General features: G+C 51.0%; 2 protein-coding genes across 9 annotated transcripts in view; one reads left to right on the top strand and one right to left on the bottom strand.

Moving 5' to 3' along the window:
• The window catches only part of RFFL (ring finger and FYVE like domain containing E3 ubiquitin protein ligase), a 66,816-nt gene extending 61,129 nt beyond the window's left edge, over positions 1-5,687 (top strand). For all 6 annotated transcript variants that reach the window (XM_036450700.2, XM_045586150.1, XM_036450697.2 and 3 more), the window contains 2 exons: positions 573-596; positions 3,027-5,687. In XM_036450700.2, coding sequence (XP_036306593.1) covers positions 573-596; positions 3,027-3,208 — 206 coding nt within the window. In that variant the 3' untranslated portion in view covers positions 3,209-5,687. The remainder of the gene's footprint in view (positions 1-572; positions 597-3,026) is intronic.
• Positions 5,688-7,971: 2,284 nt separating this feature from the next.
• LIG3 (DNA ligase 3) lies at positions 7,972-25,890 on the bottom strand. 3 transcript variants are annotated; one of them, XM_036450664.2, is made up of 21 exons: positions 25,751-25,890; positions 22,797-23,329; positions 20,931-21,074; positions 18,941-19,141; positions 17,791-17,942; positions 16,963-17,129; positions 16,777-16,854; positions 16,189-16,357; positions 15,927-16,082; positions 15,007-15,138; positions 14,588-14,667; positions 13,553-13,640; positions 13,149-13,226; positions 12,713-12,836; positions 11,975-12,117; positions 11,590-11,664; positions 11,068-11,214; positions 10,418-10,622; positions 9,953-10,071; positions 9,738-9,790; positions 7,972-8,795 (listed from the first exon to the last, which is right to left on the bottom strand). In XM_036450664.2, exons 2-21 carry the CDS (start codon positions 23,323-23,325, stop codon positions 8,246-8,248), a joined length of 3,390 nt encoding a protein of 1,129 aa, XP_036306557.1. In that variant the 5' UTR covers positions 23,326-23,329; positions 25,751-25,890; the 3' UTR covers positions 7,972-8,245. The 3 variants fall into 3 exon arrangements, with proteins under 3 accessions (XP_036306557.1, XP_045442100.1, XP_045442099.1); XM_045586144.1 differs by lacking the exons at positions 9,738-9,790; positions 25,751-25,890 and adding an exon at positions 24,799-24,877 and having other exon boundaries at positions 8,424-8,795; positions 18,941-19,138; XM_045586143.1 differs by lacking the exons at positions 9,738-9,790; positions 25,751-25,890 and adding an exon at positions 24,799-24,853 and having other exon boundaries at positions 8,424-8,801.
• Positions 25,891-25,944: the final 54 nt, after the last annotated feature.

Raw genomic sequence — 25,944 nt, 5'->3', positions numbered from 1 at the left:
GGATGCCCTGGCTGACGGAAACAGACTGTACCTTCTTCTCTGACTTAATGCTAGCTTTAATGCTAGCAATAGGAATGGGCCCTAGCTGTTTGGCTCAATGGATAGAGGTCAGCCTGTGGACTGAAGGGTCCCGGGTTCGATTCTGGTCAAGGGTTCCAGTTGCAGGCTCAATCCCCAGTAGGGGGTGTGCTGGAGGCAGCCGATCAATGATTCTCATCATTGGTATTTCTCTCTCTCTCTCCCTCTCCCTTCTTCTCTGAAATCAGTAAAAAAAATATATTTAAGAAAAGGCACTAGGAACAGGTATTGTGCTTAGGCAGTATCCTTCCTGCTTGGCAGTTTTGTCCATGCAGACCAGCAGAGACCCCTATTCTGAGACCAGACACACCAGCAGGAGCGTTCTGAGTCCTCAGCGTGCGCAGTGAGTGGGAAGGGGGTGTTTCTCTGGGTTCTCGCCACCCTGGTTCCCAGCAGGGAAAGAGCAGAGATCAGAAACGAAGTCAGGGAGGTTGGAGGCTTTTCTGGGATCATCACATACATATTCAGATGTCTTCTTTCTCTTTCCTTTTCAGTGTGTGGTGCCGAAGACCAAAATGGTATGTATTTGCTTCTGTTTGGAAATGGCTCATGCTCTTAGCTCTGCTTTCCTTCCCCTCCTTCAGCCCCAGTAGAAGTCTGAGCATGCCAACATCTGGACAGAGGGTGTGAGGAAATTCTCTGAGAGCCAGGGCTTCTCAGCATCTTTCGAAATTCCCAGGGCAGCATAGTGGGGGCAGCCTGATTGGCACAGCTGTGGGCTACCAGAGCATTTGTGAAATACTTACCAAAGCGAGTGGTGGCCTGTGCCACATTCGGTTCATTTTCACTCTCTTAGTACTAAGGCACACCTTCCCCTGCACTCTGTTCTCATCTTCAGGAAAATCACTGGGGTTGGTTAACAGTTTCTGTGCCAACAAGAAAGGTGGTGATCTGAGAGAGCCCTGTTTGTCCAGGGCTGGGCAGTGGCTCCAGCTGCCCTGGGGACAGATCAGGCAGGTGTCACACACGGCGCTCTGTAGGCGCAAGATGCATATCCCACCTCAGCTGCCACACATCCACCTGTGTGTTAAAGACCGCCCCAGCCTTTGGGTACTCCCAGAATGCACCGCGGGAATCTGACGGGATTTGGCATCATTCTGAAACGCTCTGGTATACCTTTGTGAAAGCCTCAAGGCTCTATGGTTGAGCTCCTCCCCAAGAGAGAACATTCTTAGAATGGTGTAAGAGACTGCAGAGCATTTTGAAACTTTCAGAAGACTCCGAATTATTACTTAGTAAAATGGCCTTTTGCTTAAATTGGGACAATCTTCTGGCTGATAACTTATCAAGAGTTGAGCTCTCTTCAGTTCCCCCAAACCGTTTGGGGGTCTAGATTTACTCCCTCGCCTTGGTGCCACGATCATGCTGATCCTCTTGGTGTCTTCCTTTCTTTTCCTGAGAGAATGTGGCAACTGAGTTGATGAGTTTATTGTTATTCCTGAGAGAAATAATCAGGGATGACATTCTGTCAGTTATTCCTGCTCACTTTAGGTCTTTGTGTAGTTCAGCCCTTCCCAAACCTTCCTGGTTAGGGCTAATAGCTCCTCAAAGGGGTAAGCACGTCTCATGATCTTTCACAGCCAGCCCACCGCCGTGTTTCCTGACTTTTTGAATAGTTCAGGAAACAGGAAAAGAAAGTGCAGAAGCAACAGAGGCCCTGAGGGGTAGGAATGGGGGAAGGTGTGGGTGGGGGAGGTGACATTTGGGAATGGTAGAGGTGACTGATGACATTCCAGTTCCCTATTTATGGCTACCTCGTCCAGGCTACCTGGCTGGGATGTCTGGGGTTTTGGACATGAAGGTTTTTCTGTTTGTGCAGCTAAACTAGGATACTGGTCCCTGTATCTCACCACTCAGATAAGAGGGTGAGCTGTCAGGAACTCTATGCACTGAGCATTTAATACCATCTTGGTAGTTCCTGCCCTTAGGCCACTGCCCGGAAGGCCCCCTGGGATCTGAATTAGCAGATGTGTGCCTTGGGCAGGCCACGTAACTCTTTGGCCTCAGTTGCTTCATATTTAACATGAGTAGTAAGAGAAGGTACTTCGTAGTTTTGTGAGGATTCAATGAGTTAAAATATGCAGAGCTCTCAGGACCTTCCTTGTCTGGTCCCCGCACACATTTCGTAAGTGTGAGATGTTATTCCCTGGGGAGATGTTAATTTATTAGACGTTTTGAGAACACCTACCACAGGGCTGGCGTTTTAGGGATTCAAAGATGAATACCTGACCTCAGAGCACTTAGCAAATGCTAAGTATGCAACTGTAGAAATGGAATGAATTTGTTGGATTAAGGAACTCAGTATAGTGGGAGAGAGAAATAGGCCAATTCAGACATTCTAACCCAGTGTGCTGAGCATTCCTGGAGGTACGCATGCAGTCCTGTGGGTGCAGCACAGAGAGGGACTTGCATAATCTGTTGGGCTCATGTACAAGGAAGTTTCTGAGGATGCCTGGGAGGCAGGGGAGATTGTGAGATAGCACAGGCCCCCCCAACCCCCCCACCGTCCTTGGCTTTATTAAATTGGGGATATGTTTACAGGTAAGCCTTTAATCACTCATTACTGTTGCATTTATACCTTAACTTCTCTGAACCACTTTTTATCTTTTCAGCATGTTCTGCCTCAGGGGATAGAGAGTCCCTAAGTGCCATTCACTCTCTGTATCACAGCAGCAATTGTCTGAAAATGATTTCTTTTGAGTTTTGAGGACTTGGCTTATTTAGTTCTCATGTTCTGGGAGGCATTTGATCTACAGATACTTTGTTCTTCAAATCTAAAACCTGCTCTGTGGAGGCGGTTTAGAGCAACTGAACTAGTTACTGGAGGAGTATTTCCTTGGGGTCCTGGCTGAGGGGAGGTGTGTGGTTGAGGAGTTCGTTCATAGTGTGCCTGTGCTCTCCCACCTCCACACACTCACTGTGCTCTCTCCCGCCATGTGTTTGTACAGGGGGAGCAGTGCCACCCAGCCAGGAAGAGAACCTGTGCAGGATCTGCATGGACTCGCCCATTGACTGTGTCCTGCTGGAGTGTGGCCACATGGTCACCTGTACCAAGTGTGGCAAGCGCATGAACGAGTGTCCCATCTGTCGGCAGTACGTGATCCGAGCCGTGCACGTCTTCCGGTCCTGAGGGCTTGGTACCGGCTTCTTCAGTGCCTTACAGGGACACAGTGCGAGGTTTCTGGGCTCAGGGTTGGCAGCTGCAGAGGGGCAGGCTGACAAGAAAACCTGCAGTGTTCCCAAGACCAGGGCAAGCAAAGATGCCGTCACCTCTGCGCATGCCTGTCCTGCCAGGAGGTGCACCTCTGGGCTGGCAGAGCCTGCGGCAGTGCGGACGTGTAGATCGCTTGGGCAAGTCCCTGTTTCGGTGATCTCGGGTGATGGAAACTGATGGAGAGAGGACTTTCCAGAACTTGGACCGTATCGTACCTTCCCCCCTTCCTCCTAGACCCCACCCCCTAAGCTGCTGGCTGTGTTTCACCAATCAGAAGTCCTAGTAGTAATGGTTCTCTTCCTCCCCAGCACATCTGGATTTATTTCTGGTTTCACTGGCTTTCTCTGCTTTAACCTGCCTTTGCTAAAGTTTCTTGCTACGTTGCCTAAAATCCATTTGTTTTCTCAGACCAAAAAGATGTTAGCTTACTAGACCAATAATGATTCTCCCTAGGACAGAGTTTGGACCGGTCAACTTCTCTCTGGTAAAAAATGAAACACAAATGCTGTTGAAAACCTTCCAAGTCATTAAGAGCTGCTACCTTCAGTGCTGGGATTAGCTGTCAGTCTCCCAACCTGACCTTGGGCGCCAGCGAAGCATCTGGTTCCCAAACTGCTGGGAAGACCCAGTGTCTGTGAGATGGCGCCTGGATCATCTCTGCTTCTCTAGGGGCCCGACTTAGCACCATCCTTCATTTCAGTTGGAGAAAAGGGAGAGTGTGTGGTGGAATCAAAGGCTTTTTGCTTAACTTTGACTTCTCCAACAGACAGTTCTAAGCCCCTTGCCCCTGTGAAAGAAGTCTCTCTTTCCCACAAGATTTGAGCATGGTTTCACTCAAGGCATCGAGACTTAGGCAAAGAGCCTAGCTCTTCTCTAGCCAGTCTTCTCAAAAATTCCTGGGACCAAATCTGTGCAAAACAGAGCCCCTCCAGGTATCAGAGGCACCGAATGAGGCTGGTTTCAGCCCTTGAGCAGGCAGCTGGAAGCCTTAGCTCCCCAGCTTGGTGGGGACTCCCTCCTATTTCCTTTCTCAGTGTACTGATTTGGGGGTACATGAGGAAGAAGCATTCTCTGGGCTCTTAGGAAGGAGCGTGCAATGAGTAGGTCGTGTTCTCGAGCCCTCTTAGGGTCTTTTCAGCCCTGGAAGAACCAAAGGGCTAAAGAAACGTTTGCTGGGCCAGCTTAGCCAAGCACAAGCATACATGCTCTCCGAGGAGCTGGGTGTGCTGCCGTCACCAATGGATGATCTAGGCACACCCTAAACACCGAGGGCCTTGGCAGACACCCTCCCCCAATGCAGCCAAGATAAGAACCAATCGTAACTCTGGAAAGCAGTGGGAAACCTCCAAGAGGACCTGTTTATTGGTTCAGACATACTTGGCTTTCCCTCCATCATCAACCACTAATCCCCTGTAGGAAAACCAAATTTCATCAAGTAGTTGTCAGCTAATCACTGGGCCACTTACCTCAACATTCTACCAAGTCCTGGATGATTTAATTCTGGGCCATAGCCTTTGTAGGAACCGGGGGAATGGAGATTTCCCGGTGAAGACATTTTTTGCTGGACAGTCAGTACTATAGTTTACAATGCCTACCAGTTTAGCAAAGGATTCATCTACTCAGTTCCATTGTGAAGCAGGTCTATGTATATGCAACTCAGTTAACCTCTAGCAATAACTTCAGGGTAGAAGCTGGTTCTCTTCCTACTTAAAACTTGCTCAGGCCTTACCTCTCCCTGCGTCCCAATTTCCCTCCCAACATGAGTCAAAGATAATAATGGTAATGGTTGGTTTGTAACCTCAGTAAGAATTAGAACTGGTGTCATTTACTCATTTTGGAGAAAGAACTTGCCTTTGTCTTCTAACCTCTTTTGGTGACGGTTTTCTCTTAAGGAAAATAGTGTCAAGCAATCTGATTTTTTTTTTTTTTTTTTTTTTGTATCTTACTACACCAAATAAAAGTTGGGAATTCCAAGATCCCATTTTAGTTACTATCTAACCTAGCTAGAAAACTTGATTTTTATCCTTGAATACTCCTCCCGGCCCCTCGTGGATCTTTGGTCTTAATTTTATCATGGAAACATGATTCTTTCAGTTATTTCTTGGCTTTTGCTGTGATTGAGAAACTTCAGTTGAGACTTTTAAAACAAGAGAGCTGACTGGTTCATAATGTTTGAATACTTGGATCTAAGCTAGTAAGAATAAGCTGTACAGGAATTAGCGCTCAATAATATTGTATAAATTTGTTGAAATTTTTTGGATGCAAATGTGTTACTTCAAGTGGCTTATATTAAGATTCTCTCAGACTTGGGTGTAATACAAACCCAAATGTGTATTTTTTGTTACAGATCTCTGCTTTTTAATTTTGTAATAAAGTTTCATTCTAGATGCCTGTCCGATCTGGTGTGAGGCTGCCAGAGATCTGATAGTTAAGACCAACACTAGTTGATCAGCCACAGGCTAATCCCAGGTGTGCGCACACAGGATGCACTTAGACAACACTGTTGTTGGAGATGCTTGGGTCAAGACAGCCCTGTTCCACAGACAAGGAAACTGAAGCTTAAGTGACGCGAGAGCTCACTACCATGAGGGAGAGGCCTGGAACAGCCTAGCTGAGGATGGGAGCTGGGTAGAAAAAGGACCAGTTATAAGACCAAATATGAAGCAGCAGTGAGTTCAAACATTGCCACTGATTTGGTGAGAGATGGGCCTTCAAGATTTTATAATATATGAATGACCTGGCCGACATGGCCTAGTGGTTGAGTGTCGACCTGTGAACCAGGAGGTCATGGTTGGATTCCTTGTCAGGGCACATGCCCTCGTTGGGGGCTAAATCCCCCCAGTACAGTGTGTGTAGGTAGAGTGCATGCAGGAGGCAGCCAATCGATGACCTCATCATTGATGTTTCTACCTCCCCCTTCCTCTCTGAAACCAATAAAAATAAATTTCAAAAAGGTGATGTGTAGAACAGTCTGAGGACAGCCAGTGTGTCCAGTTCAGGCTTCCCATGACCCTGAAAGATGGATGGCGGCTTTTGGATACAGCCGTGGTAGCTGGAGCGGCTCCGAGGTTGGCCCAGCCTTGTGGGCAAACTGCTGCGTGTGCACAGGCCTGCAAACACCTCCTTGATCAAGTGTCCAGGGGCGGGGTCTCCCGAGAATGCAGCCTTTGGGAGAGCAAGGTTGGGTGCAGTGCTGCCCTGTGACTGAGACTTGTCTAGTGTGTAAAGGCTTCAGGCTGAGCCACAGCCTTTTGTCCTCATTGTTCGGGTTGCTGACCCGTTGAGCACTGTGATGACCTCTATCTGCTGCCAAGCAACAGCTTACAAAGGCTCAAGGTCTATGGAAATACATGAAAGGAAACAGAGTTGTATATATGATATAATCTCAGCAGCTCAAAAAAGTCTCGTTAGGAAGACTAGAAAGAAAGCAGTTTAAACAGTGAATGGAAGAGAGCGTCCAGCAAGCACACCCTTGGCTGTGAGGCTGCACCCTGAGTGTAAGCACCCAGGAAGGACAGGCGGGGCTGGGGCTGGTCAGTCGGGCCAAAGGGCAGCGGCAGTGTCCTTTGGCAGATTCTCCAGGGGAGGAGTGCCTTGTTCTGCTGCCCTGTCCAGTTGTTTGGCCTGGAGGCTGGAGAAGGGGGTGGAAATTTATGTAGGTCAGTGCTCAGAGGATCAGCTTTTGTCTCCACTGCGGATAGAATAAAAAGGGTGTCTTATTCCCAATACTGAAGCCAGACTGAATGGTGCCTATTCAAAACCACCCAATGTCCTGAGCCAGAGACAAGGCAGCACCTCCCCCTCCTGTTTCCACCTCCCAACACGTTTTAACCAGCAGGTGGAGACCCAGGTCAATTGGGTTGAAGATGGCCTTTCTGCAGAATATATTGCCTTCGTCACACACAAAAGGAGGGCTGGATGATGGTGGTTCTCAACCTACAGGCCCAGACAAAAGTTCCAGAGGTTGAGTTCTCTTCTCCTCACAGGGAAGGACACACAGGCCTGCTAGCTTAATATGAAAAAAGGGAACTGACCCGCAGAAGGAGCAGGCCTGAGAACACCGAAGTATGTAGGATCAGGTGCCACCTGTGAGCTGCATGTGGTCATGTGAGCTGTCACAGGCCGCTGTGCAAGTGCTGAGCCAGGCCTCTCCTGGGCAGGGTCTGAACATGCATGCCATTGTCGATTTTCCCAACCCGGCGAGGCTGTGCTGAGTGCTGTAAGAACTTACCTTGAGTTCATTCACTCTCTACAGTAACTCCATGATTTAGGTGCAATTCCTAACCCCATTCTTTTGGATGCTTAGATGTTGAATAACGTGTGTAGTTATAGCTATTAAATATCAGGACTTGGATTCAAACCAGGTCTCCCTGCACTATCCAGTGTGGTAGTCACTACCACGTGATCAAGTTGGGTTAGGCCACGTTTCAAATGCTCAACAGCTGATGCGGCTAACGTGTTAAGATCTAAGGCACATTTCCATTGCTGCAAAAGTTCTATTGAACAGCACTCGTGTACACGAAATGTTTCCCTTTTATTCAAAAAAGTCAGTCTTGGGTGGCACAGGCTGTGTAGATTTGTCCCTGGGATTATCCTCAAGAGCAGTCTTAGTTCCAGTTGGTGGGGAGGCTGATCCTCCTGGAGCCTGTCTCCCCCAGAGGAGCAGCCCAAACCTTTCCTTCATAAAGGCCCCCCTCTCCTACCTGATCCTGGTTCAGGGCAGACCCACACCCTGGAAAAGGAGAACCAGACAACGAAGTCATAAAATTCATTTGTTTCCTTTCAGATGAGGCTTCATTGCTGGCAAAAAGGGCCAGACTGAATGCATGTTTTGCCAAATATAAGCAGCATTTCTGAGAGAGGGCAGTCCAAGAAAGAACTTTAAAAGGAGCGTGGAAGTGAAAGGGGCAGGCAAGGAAGACCTTCGGGAGCCCAGCCTTCACTCCTTAGTCACTAGGGATTTACAGGGAGTGGCAGTGGGGGAAGGGCAGAGATAACTGCAAGATATTTTATTTTAAAAAGGAAGAAAGGCCCCTTTTTACAGAACACTAAAAGACAGTAACCAGCACCTAGATCTGGAAGATCACCACCAGCCAGCAGGGCAGTGACTGCTGGTGGCACCGGAGCACCTGACTCCTGCTGGAGACCGTGCACGGCGGGGGGTTTGGAAGACGCGCTGCTTGGAGAAGGAAGTCCATCCTTGTCCGGCTGGGTTCTGCCCCGGCCAGGAAGGGTCGGCCGAAGGGAGAGGAAAGGAAAGGCAGCCGTCCTAGCAGGGAGCCACCAGTCTTCGTTTCCGGATACAAGCCCAAATCCACTCTGGGGAGACCTGCTGGGCCTCAGGGTTCTTGTCCCTGCTCCCCAGCACGTGTGTGGCTGAGGCCATGTCAAATTCCTGTACCAGGTCCCCATCAAATGCCACAAAGTAGCGCCTGAGCCGGCTGAAGTCTGGCGTGGAGGGCGGCAGGTAGAGCCGCACCCCAGTGAAGATGTCCAGCAGCACCTGCGCCTGCAAATGCACAGGGTCAGGGAGGGGTCGGAAGTGGGGCCAATCTGTGCTGGGCAGGTGGGTCTCCACTCAGATGAGCATAGGCCAGAGGAGGGTTAGAATAGGAGCAGAGATGTAGGGAGCCTCGCTAGTGGTCAGGACATGACTGGAAAAGGTTTACTGGGGAAAAGACAGACATCAACACCCCCATCCTCCAGACACTTCAGAGAACACTGGGATGGAGACCTGCTGGGGTCTTATGCCTGCTACCCAGCACAAGTGTGGCTGAGGCCATGTCATTCCTCCATCCCTGTAGAGCAAACATGTCAAACTTGAGGCATGTGGACTGCTGGCCACGAGTTTGGCATGCTTGCTGTAGAGGAAAAGGAGGAGACGCCTAGCACTGGAGCCTGAAGGGAAAAGTCCATGTCTCTAAGGACCATCCAGGGATTGGTGGGCAGTGACATGCTCATTCAAGCAGTCCACTGCACCAACAGCTACAATAGAACGGGGGCCAGGAGCCCAGCTCACTGCTGAGAATGGATGCAGGGGCTTCAGGCAGGGAAAGAGCAAAGCTTCCCCAGGTCTGCTGGGGCCTCTGTCAGGGCCCGAGCTGCCGGACTTCTGGCAGGTGTGGGTGGGGTGATCACACTCTCCAGTGACCAAAGGCTTGCTTCTCTATCTGCCCTTTGGGCCACCAGCATCCCCAGGGTTGAGCCTAGTTTCTGGCCTCGGTAAGTGGTGGTGTAGTCAAAACCTGAGGGAGCTCCAAGGGGAAAAAGCCAATGCATACCCTCTCTGCTCCTTGCTGGCTGGCCCTGCACCCGCCCTGAGCACAAACTCACACCGCTGCACTCCCACACCCACACTGGGCTTTCTCCCCTTTAATGTCAACTGTGACTGGGATCAGCAGCCGGGTGGGTCCCCGCAGCCTCTCGGCTGGGCTGGGCTGTCTACCTCCTGCCTGCAGACACAGCTCTCCTTCCTCTCGGCTCCCTGGCCAGCCGCCTCTGCAAGGCAACGAGAGGGCACAGGTAGAGCAGCTGAGGAGGGGAGGGGTTAGGCCATTAGTCCCCAAAACACCTTTGCTCATCTCTCAAAGTTCAAGTGCACGTTGTTGGGAACATGAGGCCCTGGACCAAACCGGCCCCTGGTGCACTCCTCACCCTCACCTTGGCGTGGCACGGGGTCTCATCAGAGGCCTTCCGCTTCTCCCCCACTTTCACAGCAGACTTCGTGCCCAGCTTCTCCCCCCCCTTCACAGGGGAAGGCTTTGCCGTCGGCTTGTGCCCTGCAGGAGAGCGTGTGGGGTGAGAGCTAAGGAGAGGGTAAGGGGAGTCGACAGTGGTCCGAGGTCAGGGCAGCAGACAGGGCCAGGCCTGCTCTGCTAGGAGCAGGGTGAGAAGGGAGAGCCCAGAGGTAGCTAATGCCCAGAGATGGGCTCTCCCGGTCCTGTCACAGGTTTACTGAGCAATGGAGGGTGCCCAGCTGAATGGACTCTGGCCCATGGCTGGACACACAACAGGAGTGCAGTCAATGTCAGCTGCTTGGACAAAGAATCACATGATCCGAGAGCTGGAATGGGAGACTGGGTCCTGTCCTTTGATGTCCACCTCACACTGCCCTTCCCTTCTTACCATTTTTGCTGTTGGGGTGGTGCAGCTTCCCTCCGGCCTTCTTGGCACTGGGGGAGGACTGACTGGGGGAGGTTCTGGCCTTCTTAGGCACAGGAGGCCCCGACGTGCCCTCATTCTCTCCGTTGCTGCCTCCTGAAGTGGAGCTCCCTTCGTCTCCAGCGACCACGGTGAAGTCCGCCCTCTCCTTGGACAGCTGGTACAGTTCCTGCGGAGGAGGGGAGGGAGTACGGCCTCAGAGGTGGTCTGGTAGCCTGTTGTAGGCATATGTGGCTGGGGAACACACAGGGGAGAGACAAATCCCTAGGGAAAAGCAGCTGGCTTCCCGGACACCTTTCTAAACCTTGGCTCTGTTTCCTTGAGTAATCTGTACAAATCACTGTACTATTCTGTTCTTATTAAGAATGTAGAGACTAGCCTGGGGCCGAGCCCTCAGCAGGATGCTGTGACAGCAGGAGCTTCCCTCTAGGACCTAGCACCCAGCCGGGTGCCCAGCGCTGTGCTCCTGGCCCTGCCGCAGTTTGGTGTCCCTTTCTACCTGTCCTTGCCTGTCGGTGGAATGGGAAGAAGACAGCAGAGGACATGGGAACAGGCCGAATGCCCACGGTCTCAAGGCTGGGATAATGGTTGGAGGTCACACGTGCAGCTGGCACCTTGAGCTGGGGGAGGTTGGTGGCAGATTTCCAGTCCTTATCATCCCGGATCCGGGTGCAGCGAGGGAACCGGATGGAGATGCCGTCGGCAGTGTGAGCCTCGGATTTGGAGAACTCGGCCCCTGTGATCTCCCACACGGCAGCTTTCTGTCGGGAGGAAGCCGGGTCACTCACGGGTGAGAGGCAGCAGCTGCCCCCCAGCTGGGAGCAGGGCAGACAGGACTCGAGCCCTGGCGGGGGGATGGGTCATGTCCCGCTGCTGCTGCTGTGTGACCTTGGAAGTACTGTCTTCTTTGGCCTCAGTTTCTCTTACTGGGAGCAGGGCCTGGGCCAGGTCACTTCTAGAGCAGACCTCTGATTGGGCGGGCAGTCTCTCCCTCTCCAGTGAGGAGGATTTCTCGGTGTTGGCTGCGCAGCCCAGGCCCCTGCCCCTGGGTGGGGTTGCGAAGGCATCTCTGCGGCCCTAGAGAATCTGCAAGCCGCCTCTATGGGCTGAAGGACCGCAGGCCGCTGGGTTGATACCTTCGGGTCTGGGACGATGAAGTCGGGATAGTAGATCTTGTTGATTTTCAGCCAGCTGGGTATCTTGCTGGGATCCTGGAGGAAAAAAGATGTTGTCTTGGGTTATTCCCAAGCCCAAACCAGACTTCACCCTCTCCCAGTCATGGGACCATGAGAAGAGGTGACTCAGCACAGAAGGCTGACCCTCAGCTCGTGGGGTCCTCCCTGCCCAAAAAGGGGGTGACCTGGAGTGCCTGCAGCCGTTTCCACAAGGTAGGCAGGCGCTTGGAGACGCTGAAGGCCTAACACTGCTCCCATGAACAGAGATAAACGCTACCTGCGGTCCCAAAAGTGCGCCTGTCTGAGACCAGGGCCAGCCGAGGCCGGGGCCAGCGGGTCTCCCTACCTTGCTGATCTTCACCATGTCTAGCTCCTTCTGCAGGCGGGCGAGCGTTGCGTCGTCATGGCCTCCCGAACACTTGGTGACTGTGCACCACTTCTGGCTGCTTGGGTCGTAGCAGCCCATGAGGAAGATGGACATCATGCCACCTGGGAGGAGGGAGGACTGGGTTGTGGGCGGAGGAAGCTCTCTCTGCCCGCCCCACCCGCCCACAAGTCAGCCTGCTGGTGAGCAGTGGGCCTGGGCCTTGGCCTCAGAGTGCGAGATCACCTCTTGGGTCTACCTCTTACTGTGTAAGTTTAACCTTTACGAGCCCCAATTTCCTCATCGGTAAATTAGGGATAATCACACAATTTGTTGGGCTCTGGTGAGGACTAAAAGGAAATGAATAGTGCCTGCCACACAGTAGGTCCTAAGAGTACTAGTTCTTCAGACCTCAGCTTTCCCTCCAGCCAGGAAATTGAGATTTTCTCTGAGGAGAAGGCTGCCAGACCCCTTGGTTGGTGGCGTTTCTTTGTGCTGGGTTAGCACAGGCTATTCTTGTCTGACCCCTGCCTGCCCAAGTCCTTAGCTCTCAGATGTCGCTGTGCTGAGGTGACATGGGCTGAGTTGGGAACCGCTCGCTGATCCAGAACTTTGCAAGTCATGGCTGGCCTTGCTGGCAAATCAAACCGGTAAAAGGCCAGCCCGTACCGAGTGGTGCCTTTCAAAGAAGTATCTGCCCAAGGCCAGAGCCACCCTGACCTTTGCTCCCTTGCCCATAGAAGGCCCCAAGGACCACCAGGTCAGCGGTGTCAGCCATGGCCCCCTCATTCAGATAGTCTTTCTTCACTTTCAGCCAATGCCGCTTTCCAGGCTCATATGTACCCTGAGGGGAAGCAAGAGAGAGACCACAAACTAGAATGGAAACGCCATGAGGGCGGGATTTAACTCTTCACACAACGTATCAGACCTTCCACTGCCCATCCCACTCTAGGGAAGAGCCCTTGGGCTCCAGCACTACAGGAGACACAGCAACCCATTCTCTAGATCCAGACAGAGCTGTCCAAACCCTGGAAAGATGCCCCTCAGCACCCGTTCCCAACACCGCAGGCTGCCACTGCCATCTCCTGGCCAGGGCTGGAAGGGCTCAGCAGGGAGGGCTGTGCACAGGAGAAGGCAGCGCCTGGGACCATTTTACCTTTGCGTCCTTCAGCACCAGCCCTTCCAGGCCCTCTCGGATCACCCGGTTTATCATGTCCACCAGGTCGGATGCTTTCTGAGGGATAAGAGGAGAGATGCTGAGAATCAAGTGCGTATGAGAATTGAGAGGGGGCTACGTAGAAACACCTTGTCTTGAATACACAGAACAAAGGGTTTGCAGAGCAGGGACTCCCTGTGTCTCAAAGCCAAGACGCTGTGTCTCTGAGACACAGAGAGCCCATCTAGGAGGTTTCATGCTCTGCCCTCCTAGGTGGAGACTAGGAGACAACACATGCACATCAGCAGCCCCCATAAAATAACTCATCCAGTCACATCGGGCCCATGGGGTTCTCTGCCCCGCTTTCAAGCCATTGGGTGCTGTCTAGGTGGGTCTTCTCTCACCGTGACTTGCTTCATTTCTGAGAACATGATCCGGTTGGGAATTTCAACCATGTTATCATGAAGAAACTTCCGCCGCTCACACAGAGGCCTACAGGGGACATGAGAGCCGGTCAGGCCAGGATCCTCCCACCCCCTTTAGTTCTAAAGAGGAAGGGACACAATGACACACTGCTTCATGACACTGTGCCCCGGCTCCAAGCCCTTGTGGCTAACAGTTCTGCCCATCGAGGCTACGGGGGCTCCCTCCCAGGCAATGTGAGCTGTGGCATAGAGCCACCTCATCCTATGGTTCCTGTTTCTATGTCATTGAATCATGGGAGAACTGACCTCCAGCCCAAACAGATTGTATGAATTCTGGTCCCACCCAAAAAAGGTTGCCTACTCTTTGTTTTTTATCCCTGGCACCTGCCTCACCCCAGGTCCAAGGCTGGCTGTTTCTTGGGTCAGCAGACCATAGGCCTCAGGACCTGAAGCCCAAACCCCAACTCCTACCCTCAGCACTTCTTTCTCCCTCCCACTGCCCTCCCCCCTCCACGCTCAAGGATGTGAGCCAGTGTGGGGGCGGTGACACGGGTACGTACACTTTCTAAGTGTGGAAGAGGCCAGTACTGGCTTCTTGAGCCTAAGAATTTGGAGGCAGCTAGTTCTTCCTAAAATGGTCTCGCCCACAACCCCCCCCCCCCGCATCATGAGCTTCCTGCTGTGAGCCTCTCAGAAGGCAAAACCTCTGCCTCATGTCCCCATGGGTGCTGTTGGAGAAACTGAAACCCTACTGTGCTCACAGTCTATTTTTGTCAGTGGTCCATTCTGCTGTAGCGGAGAAAGTTTGGGGGCGGGGTTGTGACTTAGGGTCTCAGAAATGAGGCCTAGTCATCTCTTCTCTTCCTAGCACTAAATGGGGAGTTGATGTGTCGCAAGTGTGCTACCTCTGTCTTCTCCTGCCACTGCCCCTGGCCCTGCCCAGCTCCTTCTCTCCCCTCCTTTCCAATCCGAACTTCCCACCTCCCTACCCAGAACTGAAAATAGGTTCCTCACCTGTCCATCAAGCTGACATCATTGAAGTAGATACAATCAAAAACAAACAGGCAGACATTAGCATCCTGGAAGGCAGCTTTCTGTAAGGGCAGAGGAGGGTAGTAGGTACAGAGGGAAAAATAGATGAGAGGATAAAATGGGTAATACAGTTACTTCTAGAGACCTTCTGAAGCACCTATTTGTGCTCTGAGGTCCCTGGTCCATAAGGGCACTTAGCAAATGGTCCTGAATAGAAACCAACCCAATAATAGTTCCCAACACTAGATCCTTTTTATGTAAAAAAGGAAGACTTAAACTCTGGGTTAATTGAGAAACAGTTCAGAAATGAAGAATAAGCCCAACCCTAAGTGAGCGATCGCTCTCCACTGTCAGTGCGCGCAGACACACGCTCATTCTGCACCTTTGCCCTGAGCCAGTACCTTGTGCACGCCCAGCGTCCCAAAGGGCAATGGTTTGCCGGTCTTGTTGTCGATGAGGAGCACCTCAGAGTCCAAGATCATGCTGTGGCCCCCAGGGAAAGCCTGGGGGATATAGTCCTTAAAGTGGGCCACCTGGAGGCAGAAGACTCAGTGAGGGAGGGAGAAGCAGGCAGCAGGACCTGAAGCCACGCCACAGAAAGCAAAGCTGGCCCCAGCAGGAACACACAACACCAACACATGTAAAGCTCCGCTCCTGGATGACACAGACCTAGGCCTTGTCAGCCACCGGACAGAGAGGGGCTGTTTCCGAACCCTGCCCGGACCCAGGGGGAGGCGGGCAAATGCTGAGTCCTTTTCTATGGGCTACCGAGGAGTTTGGCGGAAAAGGAAGAAACAATATGAGGGGCAGGCCAATAGGAAGGGAGGCAGCAAAGGTGGGCAGGCAGAGATCTGGGGAGGAGGGGCTGAGAACAGACTGGATGGGAAAAGATGGAAAGAAAGAAATGAACCCCCTTAGGAGCAGCAAGGAAACCCGAGAGAGACTTCTCTGAGTGGGAGCTCTGAACCCAGAGCCATCTTCAAAGCGGTAAGAAAGGATGCTTGGAATTAAATTTTTCTGATCAAAGCAGAGCCCCAGTTTCTGCCAGTTTCTAATAGGCTCTCTGTCCCACCTTCACTGTGGGCAGGGGAAGCACCAACGTCCCCTGGGGCTCTGTGCTGACTAACCCAGGTCTGGGCTCTGGCTGGCCTCCTCATCATTAGAAGAGTCCAAGAATGAATGAGTGAATTCATTCATTTACTCAACAAACACAAAACAAACCTATGGCAGAGCAGGGCTGGCATGGCTATGGCACTCCGGCCCTGAGTCTTAAAGAGGCAGAAGGGAAAAACCAGTCCTGGTAGGAAGAAAGGCGCCTGACCTTGTGAGGTAGGACGGGCTTGAGGCTGCGGCTGAAGTAGCTGAAGTGGTCTCCGTCCTTATGCACCTGGACTCGCTCCCCGTCATACTTGATCTCGGAGTACATGCCGTTAGGACACTTCTTCATCGCATACTCAATGGACTTGCAGGCCTCGGCCTTGGGGGTGGGGGAGGAAATCGGCATTCGCACCTTCCTACATCTCCCAAGGAAGGAGAGGGGACCCAGAGAGGGGGAGAAGGCAGGGCCCGAGCAGCCTCCTTACAAGCATGGGCTGCACTGGGGTCATCAGTGAGGCCTGAACGCTCAGAGCTCGCCTCCGGCCTGGCTCCTTCTCCACCTCCTGCTCGTTGCGAAGGACCCGCTCCACCACGTCCTGCAGGTTGCGCGAGGCTTTGAAGGCTTCGTAGGCGTTGGGGTCGAGGGCGTCTAACCTGCCGATGTGGACAGGAGCACAGACACAAACCCCCTGCCTTTGACCGTACTGCTCTGGACGGCGGGCTGTCCTCACAGAGGAGAGAGGGGGCGGGGCTATGTCCTATTGTCTAAGACCGTCACAGGAGAAAAGAGCTTGGACAGCGAGCTCTTCTGAGACTCTGTGCCTATGAGGATGCTATTCTAGCCAAGTGGGGGCTGGAGGGGCAACTGACTGGCATTATGCTTCCTGTGAGAAGGGTGTGTTTCCTCCATTTACATATGGGGAAACGGAGGCTGAGCGAGGCCAAGTGACAGGTCCCCCAGAAAAGAAGAAGGTAGGATCAGGATTCAAATCCAGATTGGGCTCCAAAGTCCTGACACCAGCTGGCAACAAAGGAAGCTGGCAGCTTAGGTTGTCAGAGGTGCTAGTACTTACACGTGTTTTGCACCTGAGTTCATCTTCAGATCGTGTTTGATCAGCCTGATGATGCACTTAAGGTCATTGGCTGTACACCTGGGGAGGAGGCACATTCAACGTGGTCTCTGAAGAGCTCTGATCCCCAAACCTTCCTCCCAGTGATCCCATCTCCCCTCGCCCCTCTCCACTGGGCAGCTCCCCGACCTGGAGGCGATGTCCTGCAGGGCCTGCTGCTGCTCATCCTCCTTGGTGAGCTTGGAGAGCCGCAGGAGGAACTCGTCCACCTCCTGGATGGTGAGGAGGCTCTTGGCGGCTGGGGGGAAAGACTTGCTCTGCTCAAAGAAGACTCTGATTGTCTCTGACACGTCACCCTGTCTCCAAAAACCAAAACGCCACTGCTGCAACCCCAAACTGGCCAAGGGTATCCCCGATCCCTAGGACCTGAAGAGATTTCAATCATCGCTCCTATCCCCAGCTCACACACTGACCCCACCCAGTGTCCAGAAGGAGTACCTCCGTTCACTAAAGGATCTGGCCAACTGCCTTAGCTGAAAAGTGACACAAGGACTAATTCAGGGCTGAGCCAATCTGATTCCCGTTAGAATTTGAACTAAGAGACAAATATGGTCATCAGATAACGGGGGAGAGGGATGCTCAGACAGAAACTTTCCACGGTGCCAGAGCTAGAGCCATGGGCACACCAAAGCTGAATGGTGAGCCCAAGTTATGGGGGAGAGGGGAAGAAGCAAGGAAAAAACAGGGTCCAAAAAGAGCCCCAGGAGAGATAGCAGGAAGTCTTAAATCCCGAACCTCGAGCACTGGCTTTCGTGGTTCAGCAGTAATAGGACTTCAATCCTCAAAACCTTATGAAACGAACAGCTGCAGCCTCCCCTTCAGCTCTCTCAGAACGGAAGCTAGCTCAAAGGGTTTCAGTTCCCGAAACGGCCTGTGCCGGACCAGAAAGAGAGATCGCAGGTGCCGGGCTTGGCGGAGCCCCACCCGGAGTGCCGCCCGCCCTCCCTCCCCTCTGACCTGCTCTAGGTCTCGGGCCATGTCATCTGGGCTGCAGTTAAAAATGCGGCTGAAAAGCTTCACAATCTGCTTATCATTCAAGTTGTAAACGCTCTTAATAACACCCGGCAGCAGCAGCTTCACCGTTAGGTATACATCACCGTGGAAACCATCTGGAGACAGACGAAAGGAGCTTAAACGAGTAAATACATAAACTCAAGGAACTGAGGGATGTCTCCATTGCTGCCGGTGCTGCTCCAGCAGCTGTGCACTTGAGACAGCAGGAGGCCAGTGTTTGGGGTTCATGTGTCTGCCTCCCCTAACGTGGCCCCTGGGTGAACTCCCACAGAGCAGGGCCATGACTTTCACTTGAGTGATGAGCACATTGTAGATGCTCAGTGATGACTTGTTAGGTGAATGAAAGAAGCACAGAGTTGGAAGTTTCTATCCCAAGCTGTGCAGTGATTCACAAAAAACTAGACAAAACATACACAAGAGTGAATCTTCCTCTTGCTCAAATGGGGTTAATTATTCTGGTCTCCTGGGGGTGGAATAAGAGCAAGGGAAGAAAGATGCCAATGTGCTCAAAGCAGAACTGGCTACAAATTGGCGAGGCCCAGTACAAAAATGGAGATGTGGGGCTCTTTATTCAAAATTATTAAGAATTGGCCCAACCGGCATGGCTCAGTGGTTGAACATTGACCTATGAACCAGGAGGTCACGGTTCGATTCCCGGCCAGGGCACATGCCTGGGTTGCAGGCTCCATGCCCAGTGTGGGGCATGCAGGAGGCAGCTGAAGAATGATTCTGTCATCATTGATGTTTCTATCTCTCTCTTTCCTCTCCCTTCCTTTCTGAAGTAAATAAATCTATAATAATAAAAGCATAATGTGTTAATTAGACCGAACGACCTTCCAGATGAATCTGCAGGGGCCGGGAGCCAAGGCAGAGGCAGCGGAGGCCATTGTAAGGCAAGAGGCAGCTGCCATGGTGGCGGGGGCTGAGCCCCTTGCATAAATTTTGTGTATTGGGCCTCTAAGGAAAAAAAGAATTTCAAGCCAGCAATAGCAGAGCATTCAACCTGTGCACCTGTACAGTTCACATGCCCACAAATCCGGCCATGGCTCTGAGCTCTCTAGAGGAAAAGCCCACCAGAATGCTCCAGCCTCACCTCCAGCTGAGCCTTTCCGAAGAAAGTCCTGGATGATCTGGGTCTTTGAATTGTAGCTAGGATTGTCGGCCACCATGGCGCACAACTTCCGAAACTCACGCAGCAGACAATCCTTGTGTTTGGGGTCACATTTGCTTGAGGACAGACTTGCCTTAGGGGTGGGGCTTGCGCAGGCTTCCCCAGAGTTGTTGGGCTTGGCTGTTGGAGAGGAAACATCAGAGATGATAATTTTTCTTTACTGAGAAGGAGGAAAGGGAAACCAACAGGTACGCTACAGGTGCCCTATAGGCAGCTCCACTTAATCCCCCAACATAGCCCTGTGGGGTACATATATCACATTTTATAGGTAAAGAAACGAAGGTAATTTCCCCAAATCTCACAGCTATTACTGGCAAAGAAACAGTGGCTTCACCCAAGCAGAGGACCAGGGGAGGAGCATCTCTATATGAGCACTCCAGAGAACAAAGGCCACCTCATGCCAAAAGCGGCCAGGAGGTCTCAGAGCAGTTGTATGTAAAGCTGACCCTGGGCAAGTTGGGATGAGGAAGGAGGAAGAAATCAAAGGACGAGTTAGTCAACGTGGAATCATTGCTACCGCAGACTGTCAGAGCTGGAAGAAGCCACAATATCATCTAGTTCAAGCTCTTCTTCCTGACGAGAAGACCTAGGCCTGAGAAGAGAGACATTCCCAGCCCTTTGCCACCCCCATCACCACTTTCCTTTCTTTCTTAAAGGTTGCCAACGAGCAGGGCTTTTCTTCCAGACACCCCAAAATAACTGTACACCTCTTCAGTGATCCCCTCTAGGTCTCTGGGACAATTCACAAAACAAATTTCACTTTGCAAGCTTGCAGCAGAGTCATTAGCAAGCAGCTTGCTGATGTAAACTGCAGCTCTGGCTTTGTAAATGATAAATGCATCTTCATCTCTGATCTGGAGTCTAAATAGGATGCTAGTGGACAAATCTTCAAAGCATCGATGTTCAGCAAGAACCAGATCACCTTGTTTCCCTCAACTTCTCCCAAATTCCCTCCCCAGGACCAGGGCCTTTCCAGAAACATGCTGTCCTGATGGCCACGTGAACTGTTCTCTACCTTTGGCCTACCATTAACACAGAAAAAGCACCTCAGAATTTAAACTAATAAAAATCCCATAGACTCAGGCACCCTTTTACAACCTCTCTCATAGTCTCGTGAGAACACTGTGGGATACCGGAGGCAGGTGCTGCCATTCCCACTTCTCACATGAGGCCACAGAGGCTCAGAGGTGGAGTGACTTGATCCCCTGAGCAAGCTGTTGGGTCCGGTGCTGGAACCAGGACCCAGTCTTCTCAAGTCTAGGCTTCTTTTACTCACAGAAAGCTACCATCCAAACAACTCCTGTGTCCATGTGTTTTGGCTTCATTTTCCGACCCGAGTTAGTCAGACAATGTTTCCAAATAAGGCACAAGAGGATGTAGGGGAGAAGAGCACACGTGATGGAGTTAAACAGACTTCAGTATTAATACTGATTCCGTAATAAACTTGAATATCAACTTTTTCATTACAAAATAGACCTAATGAAAGTAATTTCTAAGTTAACTGAAGAACAAAAACTGCATATGAAAAAGCCCCTCCCTTGCCCATTGCGGTCTGTTACATAAGACATGTATGCTACCTGCCTTCTCCTTTCATCTCTAGTTTGGGCAAGTTTAAGGAAGCAATTTTTCAAAATTCTTTCATTATAAAAACAAAACAAAACAAGGAAGTATAGGGCAGGTTATAATAAGCTGTCTGACCCAAGTAACTACTTCGAAGGGAGATATAATCACAAAGCAAATATCTTTCTGTTACAATAAAGTACACAAAGAAATGCAATATTGGTAGAGTGTTGCGAATTAGCATTATCTGTCTCTGCTCAGATGGAAGCAAATTATTAATGAGACAGAATTTCACTCTTAGCCACAGTCCCAAACAGGATAACGAATAAAAGGAGGACCTGACCTAGCTTACCTGCAAAGCCAGAAAACTTCCGGGGATTGGTATTGGTGACAAGTGAAGCCCCTTTCACTGGAGATGTCACCTGGCCCGTGGTTGTCAGCTTAGCCTGGACAACGGCTTTCTTCTTTGGCGCACTTGCTGCCTTGGAAGACAGATCTGCAGGACCCCAAAAGAAAGGAAAGCAGCCTTCAGCGGAAGATCCCAGAGAAAGTTTCCAAATGACCTATCAACTGCTCTTACAGCCTTGCTTGGTAACCATGGTGTTACCCCAAGGCTGACTGCTGCTGGGTGGAGGTACCTGGTTATGGGAAAGGGTGTTCTGGGGACAGAAGACCCAGTTACCCTTTATTTATTAATAGCTTACATTTTCATCACTCTCTACCTCTTATTCCACATATAATAATCTCCAGATTAACTTGGGGGAAATCAGAAATCTCAGAAATCATTCTCTCAACAGATGCTGAGGTTCCCAAGTATTTTCATGGAATTAGCCCCAATTTTTAGATACACAAGCAAGTAAGTGAAAAGGGCAGAGAAGGAAAACTTCTGGCCACTGAGTTGAGCTGAGACAGTATATTTTCCTTCCTCGGAATGAGATGGGCCAAGAAGCAACAGGCCGAGGCCAATGGCTAAGGCAGGGCACAGGAGGACAGGGAGCTTGAGAAAGGTATATACGAGAAGTTTTCTCTCCTGGATGTCTTTTCCCCTCTCAAAAGACAAGGATAAAAACAAAACAAAACAAGGATGCCCATTTTTAGAGCCACAGAGTCCTCCTACAGTGACAAAAACTATATTTAATTGAAGATATGGGTATTACTTTAAATATTACTTCACTGATGGTCATAAAGGACTAATTGGATTTGGTACTATCAGTATATGATTTCTAAATAGACATTAATATAAATATGTAGGTGAGCCTTTATTATTTATATGTGTTTGTGTACGTGCGTTTCATTACACACATACATTTTCTAGTTCCACCAAAGGTACCTCAGGGCAACAAGGACACGTGGCATTCAGATTTTGGTTTCTAATGCCACTCCTCACTGACAGGAACCTGGACTCTTCAGAGAATGGCGGGTCCCAGGGCAGGCAGAGGATACACAGAAGGTAAACCTAAGAGCATCCTGTCATGCCAGAGAGTAAGGGAGTACTTGAAAACATTTTAAAAAACAAGATAAAGGCACTCAGGACACAGAAACCAGCTCAAAGCATCTCGCAACTGTACATTAAAGTACCAAATTAATAAAGCATACTAAAATTATCAGCCACCAGGAAAAAGAAGTTATCTGTGAGTCCAAACTGAAAATACACTGATAGAAAAAACTGATCTACCAATAAATATTCTGTTCAAAAATGTCAATGTAATAAAAGACTGGAATGTTCCAGATTAAAGGAGGCCAAAGAGATAGTACTAAGTTTAATTCATCATCATAAGATAGGGATTCCATCCTGGAGGGGGAGAAATGCTATAAAAGATATTAACAACCGGACAAAACTGGAATACAGATGGTAGATTATAAAGAATTAGACTATTATAAAGAATACATTTACCAAAGTCGCTAGCTGTATGTGGGATGGTCACATAAGAGAATGTTCCTATTCTTAAACTGTGTGTGTGTAAGGAGAGAGTAACAGAGAGAGCATACATAAACACAGACAATAAACCAAAGACAGTTAAATGTCAACGAAAGGTAAATCTGGGTGAAGGGAATAGAAATGCTCTTTGTACTACTTTTATTCTTGCAACTCTTCTGTGAATTTGAAATCATTTTCAAATAAAATTAACAGGAGACAGACAGATACACATTGGACTCTACTCTCCTTGTCATTTTTTTTCTCAGTACCAGGGAGATGAGAAAGCAGTATTCACCCCACCTGCAATGTGCTGGCTGATCTGCTCCTTCTCAGCATCTTCCAGCTCCTCCCAGCCTTCCAGCTCCGTGAGGTCCTCAATTTTCTTTGTGGTGGCCCGGGCCCGCTCCAGTTTCTCAAACATGCACTTGATGTGGTACCACTCTTTCATGTCACCCCCCGACTCCGAGAAGGGATTGGGCACCACCTTGCCGATGCGGCACACGCCCTTCACGATCTTCTCCTTGCATTTTTTGCAGCCAGCTGTGCTGCGCTTGGCATAGTCCACACAGAACCGCTGCTCGGCCATCTCACAGGGCCCGCTGCAGAGCCCCACATGCGACCCTGGCGAGAAGGCAAGGCAGGTGGCACGTGGTCTCAGACTGCCTTTCTGAAAGGGCAGAACGGGCTTGCTCTTCTGGAGGAGGCAGCGCCCATGAAGCTGGCTGAAGGGTTTCACGTCTGGCCGGAGATGTTCTCGGAACAGGCGGACTTCTTTTCGGCTGAGCACACGGAGGGTCGGTGGGAAGAGGATCTTGAAAGTCCAAGTCATACAGCTGCACAAAAAGGGAGAGAGGCAGAAAAGGTGAGATATAAACGAGGAGCTAGGCTTTCAAATTCTCCAAGGCCAAGGTCCTATACAGTCTATGCCAGCTCATCAAACCCTTCCCAATGGATAAAAGATTTAATGCCAGTGAGGATGAAGAGTTCTAATACAGTAAAATTCAGTCTGCAGAGTATTCAATTATCTAATGTACACATATATAATTAGCAAGTCACAATCAAGAGAATCCAAATAACATAAAAGCTTTTCTCAGGCCATCAGCAACACCCGATACTCAAAATGAATGATGACCTTAAGTATTACAAGACCTGAAGCTTTATTTTTAATCACCAAGAAAAATTACATGCCCATGAAGTTTTGTTTTTTTAAAATACATTTTTATTGATTTCAGAGAGGAAGGGAGAGGGAGAGATAGAAACATCAATGGGGGTCTAACCCGAAACCTGGGCATGTAATGCTCTGATTGGGAACTGAACTCTGACCTCCTTATTCATAGGTCAATGTTCAACCACTGAGCCACGCAGGCCCGGCTCCATGTTTTTAATATGAAGTATAGATATATGCCACCCTTGGAAACTAAGCCACATCTATGTAGATCAGTAATTTAATCAGAAGCCCTATTTTGGGAAGCAATTAAAGGAAGCCTTAGAATCAGACTGCTTGTGTTCAAGTCCTAGCTCATTAGCTGTGTGACCCTGGTAGGTTACTTAACCTCTCCTTTCTTCAGTTTCCTCAGCTGTAAAGTGTGGATAATAACTGTGCCAAGCTCAAGGACGTGTCACTAAGAGGAAAGCCTTTAGAACAGAGCTGGGCACCCAGAGAGACTCCCGATGTGCAATTAGCCTGTTAATATTTCAGAAACTCGAGTCAGGGAATGCTGAAGTATCTTATCCAAGATCAAAGGAACGGATGAATCAATCCCAATGGAAACAGGAATAATACGTGCATGGTATCCCCTCGTTTTCTTAGATTCCTACTTTCTGAAGTATCTTCATAGGTCTGATTTTAAATATACTAGAAATTACTCCAACCTGTACACTGCTTTGTGTGAAACTGCTATTGGGTTACATATAATGAAAAGCAGACTTCACTTAACGCAGTGCAATGTGATGCAGGGGAAAGCAGGCGGATGGGAATGGAGGATGAGAGTGCAAGTGTGACCTTACAGTTTAGGGCTATGTTATCTTTGAGAAATGCCTGAGTCTGTTTTGGTTGTTAATCCTCACCCAAGACTATTTCCCCATTGATTTTTAGAGAGTGGAAGGGAGTGGGGAGAGAGAAACACCGATGTGAGAGAGAGATCAACTGGTTGCCTCTTGCACACTCCCCCACCAGGCTGGGGACAGGAGCCCTTGGCTGGAATGTGAAGCCTGGATGCTTCAGTCTGAGGGTCTACCAGCCAAACCGGCTAGGGCTGAGTCTCAGTTTTCTTATTTCTAAAACAGGGGAAATAATACCTACCTCCCAGAATGTGTCGGGAAGTTAGAATGAGTCCATGGATGGGCTGGTGTGTGGCTTGTGCGGGGTGGACTGTGAACGCCTTAAAAATGTATACAAAATGTGCATATTCATAAATGCATATTTTTTTTGGAGCACTCTATGATTTCCATGAAATTCACACACACAAAAAAACTCTCCAACCTCGAAAAAGTTAGGACCCACAGAGCCTGGCCGGTGTGGCTCGGTGGTTGAGCATGGACCATGAATCGGGGGTCCCAGTTCCATTGCGGGTTGGTCAGGGCACATGCCCGGGTTGCAGACGGGATCCCCCAGTAGGGGGCGTGCAAGAGGGAGCCAATCTGATTCCCATCATTGTTTCTCTCCCTCCCTTCCTCTCTCTCTCTAAAAAGCAATAAACATGAAGGACCAGGAGGTGAAGGACAGGGAAGTATGTACGGCAGGCTCACAAAGGAGCCGAGAACATTCCTCGGAGCTGTTGACGAAGCAGCCCACACCCATCGGGAGAGGCGCGCCCTGCGCTCGGGGTGCGGAGGCCCGGGCGGGCGGGCGGCGCTGCCCGGAGGAAAGCGGGGGGTCCCAGCCCCGAGTCCGGCCCCGTGGGCTGCACGGGCGGGAGTGAGAGCCTCCGCCGCCGCCTTTCCTGGAGGACCTGCCCGCGGGGCTTTCGGGGCAGGGGCTCCCGGGAGGCCGACGCCGGGGGCCCGGGGACACCGCCAGGGCTGGGGGAGAAAGGGCCGCGGCCGGGCCGCGGGGGCACCCTCCTCGGCGTGGACCCTGGGGGTCCAGGGAGCGGCGCGCCGGCCCCCGTGGGCTCCCGGGGGGCCGCCACGTCACCGAGGGTGTGCCCGCACTCCGCGGCGGGCGGGCGGGGAAGGAGCGGAGGGGGCGCCTCCCGGCCGCGCCGGACTTCGCGCAGGGCCGCCGGCCTCCCCACCGCCGCGCCGCTGCTCACCTGCCTTCCCGGCTCCGGCACCCAGCGAAGGCCTCCGACCCGGCGCCCCCCGGCCGCGCTCCGCCGCCGCGGTGGTGTCGCCTGTCTCTTTAAATCCGGGTCCTAGCGCCGGCCGCAGCGCGCAGGCGCGAAGGTCCCGGCCCGGCCTGCGCCGCCTGGCCCCGCCCCGCTCCTGCCACGTGGGGGATTGTGAG

The sequence above is a fragment of the Pipistrellus kuhlii genome, unplaced genomic scaffold (genome assembly GCF_014108245.1).
Source record: "Pipistrellus kuhlii isolate mPipKuh1 unplaced genomic scaffold, mPipKuh1.p scaffold_m20_p_22, whole genome shotgun sequence".
Classification (NCBI taxonomy): Eukaryota; Metazoa; Chordata; class Mammalia; order Chiroptera; family Vespertilionidae; genus Pipistrellus; species Pipistrellus kuhlii.
Note: the sequence above shows the minus strand (reverse complement) of the source record. Positions and strands in the feature narration are given on the sequence as shown.

Bases quoted from the DNA above. Each gene is read 5' to 3' on its own strand.
- LIG3 (XM_036450664.2), bottom strand. From the start codon at position 23,325: ATGACTTGGACTTTCAAGATCCTCTTCCCACCGACCCTCCGTGTGCTC. The intron at 13,227-13,552 runs GTGAGAGAAGAC...CTTATCCCTCAG, and splicing joins CAGAAATGAAGCAAGTCACG to AAAGCATCCGACCTGGTGGA. The intron at 10,072-10,417 runs GTAAGAAGGGAA...GCTCTCCTGCAG, and splicing joins CCACCCCAACAGCAAAAATG to GGCACAAGCCGACGGCAAAG.